The 9,609-nt window shown below is 37.6% G+C and overlaps 1 protein-coding gene across 1 annotated transcript; it reads right to left on the reverse strand.

Moving 5' to 3' along the window:
* LOC107671747 (aquaporin-1-like) lies at positions 1-5,415 on the reverse strand. The gene is made up of 5 exons (XM_016464693.1): positions 5,050-5,415; positions 4,383-4,547; positions 4,153-4,233; positions 2,679-2,869; positions 1-37 (listed from the first exon to the last, which is right to left on the reverse strand). The coding sequence occupies exons 1-5, from the start codon at positions 5,413-5,415 to the stop codon at positions 31-33; spliced, it is 810 nt and encodes a 269-aa protein (XP_016320179.1). The 3' UTR covers positions 1-30.
* Positions 5,416-9,609: the final 4,194 nt, after the last annotated feature.

Raw genomic sequence — 9,609 nt, forward strand, 5'->3', positions numbered from 1 at the left:
CCGGTGGTTCTGCATGCAATCCATCTTTACTCAGCTCCTGCAAAGCAAAAAACAAAACACAAAAAAAGAAAGAAAGAAAAAAGACAAACACAAGTCAGAACTCTCAAAAATTTTTTCTATTACTAAAAAAAAAGAAAACCCTGAAAGTACACTGTTACAGGATTAGCAGTGCAGAATAAAGATGGTGGATTAGGTGTTTTAATGCTATCATCCGGAGTATGAATCCATCTTTATTCCATATCTAATCAATTCTAAAATAAATGGCCTAACAGGTATTTAATAGGCCTATAATTGAAACTGGATGTGCATTGTGTCCTTGGAAGTGCTGGCACATATATCACAACATGTTTTCCATTGCGTCACTTCATTCACGTGTATTTTTAATCTTCATATCATTATCAATCATGCTATAAGACAAACTATTCCATAGGACTGTCAAATAGAAGCTCCAGGAATATCGAATAGATTTGGTCCTTTTATTCACAAAGATGATGTCTTTCCTTTTTACATCATAGCAAACTCCTTTCATTTGTTTTGAAATTCGCTTTTGTCTAGCAATACAGCTAGGCTTGAGGAGATCTACGGCATGTGTTTGTTCATGTCTCATCAGCACAATGTGAGGAAACTGATAACTGAATTTTTGGGTGTTGCAGTTCTGTCACTCGATAAATGCCGTTCAGAAGTGTCACTCCACCCCCAGCAAAGCCACCCGATATACTCTTCTCTCTCTGTATGTGTTTCGATTGCTACAGGGGAAGTTAAAAGCTCTTACGCCAGCAAGTCTTTGCATCCCTCCAAAGCAGTTCCACTCTGATGCATTTTGATACGGCCCTTTGTTTTTCTAACGGTGTTAAAACATTAAACAGATGCTAGATGATGAATGAAAAGCTGTCCCTAAAGAGGTTTACTTGTAGTTAGTTAATAGGGTTTGGTGTAGTGCTAATTAAAAACGTTATACGTGAGTGGATCCATGCATACAATAACTCTGTCCGTGCCAAATAGGAAACCAAATCCATCCTTTCAAATGTACTAGTGGATATTACATTTTTAAATTATGTTAACAGTTATTGAGACATTCAGGTCGTGACATCGTCCAACAGCCAGCTTTGTGAAATTATTTGTAATTTGTGACCGTCAACAAGTTGCTGACTCGTGTGACAGCTTTAGTATCCGTTAGTCTGGAGGTGATGCACAAGTTGACATCAGGTCGGTTTGTACTTGTTAGCTGTTTTGCAGAAGTGTTCTCATAAAACACTCAGTATAATGTTCAGAATATTTTGCGACAGATTTGCAGATGAATTGTTTAATTCTATCAATGTTAAAACTTTTTCCTCTATATCCCAGCTTAATACCCAGAGACACCCAATAGCCTGGCTGGACCATTTGTTCAGTCAATTGCAGATGGGGATAGTGTTAGGGAAACCTGTTTTTTTGCAAATTTGGTATGCCAGTGCCTCAGAAACGTACGTACTTCCAATTTGACATAATGTGGTTTGCTATTTAGCATAGAAGAGCAGAAGATTGAAACTCATCCCTTCATATAATATATATGTACACTACCAGTCAAAAGTTTGGAGTAATTAAGATTTTTGAACGTTTTGAATGTTTTTGGAAACGGTTTTTGCTGCTTAATATTTTTGTGGAAATCGTGCTACATTTTTTCTTTGGAAAAAAAAAACAGAATTTACTTGAAATGTAATAATTTTGTAACATTATAAATGTCTTTACTGTTACTTTCGATCAATTTAATGCAGAATAAATGTATTATTAATTTGCTTTTGTTTTTTAAATTGCCCCCAATTTGTTTTGTGTATCATGGTCTCCACAAAAATATTACACAGCAAAAAACTGTTTTCAACATTGATTATGAGAAATGTTTCTTGAGCAGCAAATCAGCATATATGATTTCTGAAGGATCATGTGATACTGAAGACTGGAGTAATGATGCTGAAAATTCAGCTTTGCGTCACAGGAATACATTACATTTTACAATATATACAAATACAGAACAGTTATTTTAAATTGTAATAATAATTCACAGTATTACTGTATTTTTTGATCAGATAAATACAGTCTTCTTTCAACAACAATTATTCCAAATTAATTATTTCAAACTTTTCACCGGTTTCTGGTTATAAGAATAAATTGTAAATAAGTTAACATACTCCTTGCAGAATCCACAAGATAAGATGATGTGAAATAGCTTATTGAGGGTACTACAAAAAAAAAAAGAAAAGGTGCAACGTGAACGTAAGACCACAACTACTTATACAGTATAAGGCTGCCAGCATGGTAACATTTGATATTTATAACCATATGAATTAATAGGAAAACAAATATTGATATGGCAAATTCAAAAGTCAAGATAAGTCACATTAATGCTGAAAACAAGATTAATTTATTCAGTCATCTGCCAGCCCTTAAAGGAGAAATAAATTGCCTTCCAATGAATACATTTGTAAGTGCACTGAATTACAGGAGATTCCTGAGATGTTATGTAAAACACGGTAGAAGTAGCTGTGCAAGTAGTCAATTTAGCTAGAAAATAAGCTGACAATGACAAGTGAAATGCTATTGTATGCTTTGGTATTGTATGTAGACATTGGAGTTACCAGGTATCTACATATCAAAACCAAGGACATAACGAGCAGGTGTATTTACGAGACACTTTTCAGGACCTGGGCCACTGACCAGAACCAGATCTGGGGGTTCGGGGTTCAATTAGGGCTTCTGTCGCGGAGGAGTCTGGATCAGCTGTGCCTTTCAGAACGTTCATTCGCTTGCGAAGCGCTTCCTTTTTTGGGCAGAGCAAGAAGTCGTACACAAGAGCAGCAGCCACCCCACCGCACATGGGTGCAATCCAGTATATCTATGTGAGGAAATAATTATTACTTTGAGAAATAACAAAGCAATAAAATTGTCGTTTTTGCACATAGGACTTTTACTTTCTTGCAAAAGAACAAGTCTATCTAAAAGAACCAATCACTTTCTGGCTTAAGAACATTACAGGAAGTACAACTATGTGTCACAATGTTTAATTATGCAAAAACAAGTGTTTTGACTATTTGCCAGTGCATTTTAACATAGGATATAACCAAATCATAAAGCAATAAACTGGCATTAATTCTTGATTTTATTCAAAAAGCAATTGTGATTTGTTCGGTTACACTCAGTGCTGGGTAGATTACTTAGAAATTGTAGTCCGTTACTGATTCCAAATTACATGACAAAAATTGTAGTTAGTAACGTAATCCATTACATTACACATTTCAGGTAATATAATCAGACTGCTTTTAGATTACTTTTGACCTAACTTGTTTATCACATTGATATAAAAATACAAAGAGAAAGAAAATATATTCCATTTGTTGTTATTAAGAACATAAAGTGCATTAAACATTATATTAGATCAAAGCTTCCCAGACTGGGGTTCGTTAAAGAAACACTCCACTATTTTTGAAAATAGGCTCATTTTCCAACTCCCCTAGAGTTGCAGGGGGTTTGTGAGTTTAATGAAAAGCTAGTAGTTAATTAAATCATAAAAATGTTCAAATAAAATAAATCTTTAACAATCAAACATGAAATATTATACCTGTTTATCTGCATGTCATGTGACCACATGTATAAATGATATGTAATCATGTAATCAATATCAACGTAACTGTAGTCTGATTATGAGTATTTAAAAATGTAATATAATCTAATTACAAGTACTTATTTTTTTAGAACCTGTAATCAGTTACTACCCAGCCCTGATTACACTTTATTTCGATAGTTCACTTTAGACATTATAGTAAGTAAAAGTAACTTTGTAACTACATGTTGACTAACTCATTAATTTGCAACTAGATGTCAACTAACTCTCATTAGCATATTAGTAGACTGATAGGTTAGGGTTTGGGTTTGTAGAATAAGTTGACATGTACTTGCAAAGTTACTTAGACTACAGTAGAATGTGTGTTGGGAGCATCAATATAAAGTGTTAGAAGATATAAAGCAGACAGTCACTAATACTCTGATGACCGCTGGTTGACATGTAGTTGCAAAGTTACTTACAGTTAGTAGAATGTCTAAAATGGACTCAGAATAAAGTGTTGCCATTTGTTCCTACAACAATCTAATAGAAAATAAAAAAATGTGGGAAAAACATACCCAGTGGTTTTTAAATGATTCAAGAACAACGGCTGGTCCAAAAGATCTAGCGGGGTTGATGCCACATCCGGTGTAACTGATCTGGAGACAGGACAGGAATGATGAGCAAGCTGACACAGAGCAGAATAGAGACTTTACTAAGCTTTATTGGAAGTCCACTGATCTAATTTCCAAGATCATTGTGTATCATTTACTTTTGGTTGATGAAAAGTTAATTATGAAGTGCTTACTGCTACCAGGTGCCCTAAACCAACGGACAGTCCGATGGCTAGGGGTGCAGAGCCTGTAACATCAGTTCGGTGTTTGTCTGTTGTGGCCAGGACACAGAGGACCAGCTGAAAGGTTGCAAAAAGCTCAATGGCAAATCCCTGACCCGGTTTCACACCGTTACTCAGCTATAAGAAAAATAAGAAAACATAAAATATTGGATTACATTGTGAAGATGCAAAAAGTGATTGAACATAATTATGCTACTACAGTCACATTACAATAGCAAGACAGACACGATAATAAATGTGATTTCAAGAATAAATCCTAACATTTGGGTGAATTTTGAACAGTGGCACCATTATTGTCAGAAGAAAAAGACACAGCTCATTTAACAAACATATTGCAGACTTTTTATTGTAAAGTTTAAACATATATGAAATAAAATTCACGAAAGAGCAAAAATGGAGAAGATAATATACAAAAACACAAACAATTGTTCCGGCCAACAGAAATTGTAATGAAAACATTAAAAGAAAAGAAAAAAGACTACTTTGAATTTGAAACAATTAACCACAGCTAGACAAAATAAACATTTGTGCAACTTATAGTAGCCCTTAACACATTCCCCATGTGACAATTAACCACGTAATACAATTGTGATTTCATATTATGTATAAAGCAACTTACCATATTGAGGCCCAGTGTTGATTCAGGGTCAGGACTAACTTTGAACATAATGCCACTTGCCAGCACAGCTCCCAACATCTGGGCAACGATATACATGAAGGCTTTGAAGAAACTGATCTGACAGCTAACCAAAAGGCCTAAAGTAATAGCTGGGTTCAGGTGGGCTCCACTGATATGCCCCAAACTCTGAGCCAATGTGGCAATGGCCAGGCCAAAAGCTAAAGCTACTTTAACCTCTTGGTCAGGATATCTGTTGTGCTTGTTTCCGATGGCAGAGGCTATGCCAATAAAAACAAAAATGGTCATCCCAACAAACTCGGCCAATACTGCCCGCCAAAAGGACCAACTTTTAAGCTCTCGTGCCATTACGAGTATTGTTCCTTTTCTGCCTTTTAGCTAGTAAATGAAAATGCCAGCTAAGCTACCACTTATAAACACTTGGTGAAAGATGGTTGACAGGAAACTGGTTTTAACAAAGGAACCACAGACCAGAAAATGGCAGGAGGAAGGAGGTAGTTAATTGCTAACTGCACAAGAGCTAATGTCATATAACAAGAACATTAAGATCCAGTAGATCCGGTTTTCAAATCAAGATCTTTACCTGTTGCATTTTTGGGATTCATATGTTCCCAGGATCCTATGATGCCCAGATGTATATGGCACATAATAAACACATGATTCAACGTTTCCGGGTTTAAGACCTGTTCACACCAAGACAAAGGAAAATGGCCAACCAATAAGATTTGAGCTATTGGTCACATTCCCAGAGCCACTGCTGTTACATAAAACTAGGACTTGGTGTTTGATAAGCACCATAGTGAATACAAAAATCTGAACGGCTGTTTAAAAACATGTAAATACCATTTGACTTGCTTTGTTGACAAGCAGTGTCAAACAGAAAGTTGTGCAGCGTCAAATTTCCGTATGTACCACCTACTGAGAGTGAATCTGCATTTTCATTCAGCCCGTCTGCCATTTTTTATGCATTAGTCTGAACAGACAAAATTGCATGCAAAAATCTGACTGATTTTGCCGAACATTTGTGTCAGAACAGGCCTTTAGGGTTAAGCCCACTTTTTACATACTTTCGGGATTGTGTATAATACGCATGACATGAATTTCGTCAGCAGAAGAGTACACACATACTGTACGTGCACTGTCCAATGTTTGTAACCACTCGCACAAGCGCTTTTAATGTTTTTTTGCCTTACTTAGTTTGTCCACAAGGTGTCAACACTGAACTGGGCCATTGTTTAACTTTCAGAAGAGAAATGGAGGAGATGGAACAAGAACAACAACAAACTACTGAAGACGGCAAAAACAATAGGCGCCTGCGTTGATGAGTTCATGTATGAGGGGATTAAAAGACAGCCGCAACTCTATTTTAAATCAACATAAAGACATTTTTATCGCTTTTGCAGACACTGGTCAAGGACAAATCTCTATAATGCGCATGTGTCCACACATGCTGTCAAATGGAGTATACTTTGAAAAGCTGTGCATTCAACAGTGTGCATATGTAAAAAAAACATTTGCGTAAAAAAATGAAGTATACTTTGGGCTTTAGGGTAACATAGGGTTAACCTTGGGAACATTTCTACACTCCCACATTTTTGAGTAGTATATTGTGTTTTTGGGACTTTTTGTTTCGTTTTTTGTTTTCTATTTACTAAAATTGTCACAGATTGCGCTTGGTGCATAAACATTTGATTTCAGCGTGGGGCGCAGGCCAAACATTTGTGTCTCCAGCCCACAGGCCACCTACTGAAGAACCCTCTTCTGCATGTTTTTGGGAGATGTTATGCTCTTAAATAAAATGTTATCGATTTGCTCAGATCTCTAACCCAAACTAGATGCTTGGTTCATGAATCGAAAAGCAATAAATCAATCTAAAAGCACCTGACCCTAACCCTTAAAATTAACTCTCACCTGTACACCTCAATAGATTTAGGATCATTTATGAGCCGTTTTGACCATTGAGAATACATAAAATGTCCTCACAAGTTGGTGCGATGTACTAAGTTGGCAAAAGTCATCTGATGCCATGTTAAATTCCTGACGTACTGCATGCACTTGCGCTACTTCCGAAAACAGAACAAATACTGTAGATGAGTAACTTTCACTTTTATGTGTTCACTGTAGAAATTGTCACAAATTGCGTTTACACTTTAGAATACTGTTCTGTCGTTAATGAATAACTGCACAGGAACAAATGACTAATGCACAACTAACAATCTAGTAAGTACCAAGTAACTAACAAGAAACTCTGAATAACAATTTAGTAAGTAATAGCACTCATTTGAAAGTGGTAGTTCACTATTAGCTAATTAGTAACTACAGTGAAGATCATGGTAACCCACTAGTAATGACTCAAGTATTATCAAATCCTTCTAAAGGAACTACTAATTACTTGGATCAGTATTCTAAAGTTAGAAGCATGATAACTTCCTAATATTGACTGAAGTCATTGCATTATTCTTATTAATTATGAACCTCTATACAGTAGTTCTGTCATGATCTTGCTGTTGTTCCCCTGTCTTGTGTTTGGACATTTGTGTTACTTCCTGTCTAAAGTGCCATTTGTAGTCAAATTGTAGTCCTATTATTTGGCGGCGCATAATCTCCACTGCTGCTGGATCCATGTCGGTCAGTCGTTCTGTTACACGTCAGTCCAAGGAAGAGCAGAGGTTGGATCCAAATGCAAGCAGTAGGAAGTTTAATAAAACAAAAGTAATCCGGAGCATCAAACGATGAACATAACTTGGGGAGAACCAGGCAAAAGAAACAACACACCACAACTTCGCAGAGACAACGACTGACAAAGACTAACTGAAACACTGGGCTATTTATACACAGAAGCTAACAGGATGACAGGGTAACATGAAACACCTTTGAAAGCAATCAAGACGACCAATGAAACAATAGGACTACAAGTTGACTACAAATGGCACTCTAGACAGGAAGTAACACAAATGTCCAAACACAAGACAGGGGAACAAGAGCAAGATCATGACAAGTTCTTAGTAGTTCTCGGGAACATATGAAAAAATAGTAGTTACTGATTAGCTAATAGTGAACTACCACATTCGACTAAGCACTATTACTTACTAATTCATTAATCAGAATTCCTCGTTAGTTACTAGTAGTTACCAGAGTGCTAATATTGCGTTACTTATGTGTTCCTGTGTAGTTATTCATTAACGACAGAACAGTATTCTAAAGTGTTTCCTAAATTGTCCTAGAAAACCCTTGCACTACATTGTAATCCAATAAAACCCTATAAAAATAAATAAATAAATAAATAATAATAATTTAAAAAACCTTCTCATTTGCCTGCCTAGGTGTTTGTGTGTGTGTGTGTGTGTGTGTGTGTAGGCCAAATGTCCTAATGTTCTAATATAGGGAAATACAATTGAAACCAACTTAAATTTAAATATTAACACAATAGAACATTAAACACTAACTGTCACACTTTAGCCACTGTGAAGGAGTGAGGAGACGAGGAGACGAGGAGACGTGGGAATAAACTTAAACAAACAGACTTTAATAAACTCAAAAATCAGGGAACATAGGAAACGCAGGAGACTCAAATGACATTAAACACCGGACACTCGACACAGGAAAACACTGGGCTAAATAACAGGAACTAAACGAGGTAATTACAGAGACACAGCTGAATCAAATGAACACAATCAACACGAGGAGAAACTGGGTCACGGGGAGCACATGGGGAGCAAAACACAAGACAGGAACACAGGGGCAGTCCATGGGCGTGACATTACCTCCCGCATTACGCTCTGGAGGCCTCTAGGGACAGGCTTACACGGGACGGAAGGCCTCCAGGGCGGTACCCGTTCCGGGACCCATAGTGGATCAGGCAGTTCAGGGAGCCATGGCGGAGTGGGCAGTTCAAGGGGCCATGGCGGAGCAGGCAGCTCAGGGGGCCATGGCGGAGCGGGCAGTTCAAGGGGCCATGGCGGAGCGGGCAGCTCAGGGGGCCATGGTGGAGCAGGCAGCTCGGGGAGCCATGGCAGATCGGCCTCCGTGGCCTTGGCCTTGGCACTCGGCCCAGCCACTACGGCCGGAGCCCTATAGCCCCCCCTCAAAAAATTCCTTGGGGAATCAGGGAACATAGGGAACACAGGAGACTCAAATGACATTAAACACCGGACACTCGACACAGGAAAACACTGGGCTAAATAGCAGGAACTAAATGAGGTAATTACAGAGACACAGCTGAATCAAATGAACACAATCAACACGAGGAGAAACTGGGTCATGGGGAGCACATGTTGTTTTACAGTGAACCCTGGTTGCAAATGTTATTGCATTACATTTCCTCTGGTATATTTTCATTTCGTTTTATTTATTTGCACACATGTGCATTTTAAACTAAGGTTTTGTCTCAGTGCCTGAGATTTTTTTTTGTCACAAAACAAGACTTTTGTGCCAACCAGGAAAATTTAGAAAAATGAATCCACCACACAAAGACTACCTCTGTAGACCTAGGAGAGTGGTAAACACACACACACACACACACACACACACACACACACACAC

The sequence above is a fragment of the Sinocyclocheilus anshuiensis genome, unplaced genomic scaffold, assembly GCF_001515605.1.
Source record: "Sinocyclocheilus anshuiensis isolate Anshui unplaced genomic scaffold, SAMN03320099.WGS_v1.1 scaffold524, whole genome shotgun sequence".
NCBI classification, from domain to species: Eukaryota; Metazoa; Chordata; class Actinopteri; order Cypriniformes; family Cyprinidae; genus Sinocyclocheilus; species Sinocyclocheilus anshuiensis.

Bases quoted from the DNA above. Each gene is read 5' to 3' on its own strand.
- LOC107671747 (XM_016464693.1), bottom strand. From the start codon at position 5,415: ATGGCACGAGAGCTTAAAAGTTGGTCCTTTTGGCGGGCAGTATTGGCC. The intron at 4,548-5,049 runs GTAAGTTGCTTT...TTTTTCTTATAG, and splicing joins CAACACTGGGCCTCAATATG to CTGAGTAACGGTGTGAAACC. The intron at 4,234-4,382 runs GTAAGCACTTCA...TCCTGTCTCCAG, and splicing joins GTTTAGGGCACCTGGTAGCA to ATCAGTTACACCGGATGTGG.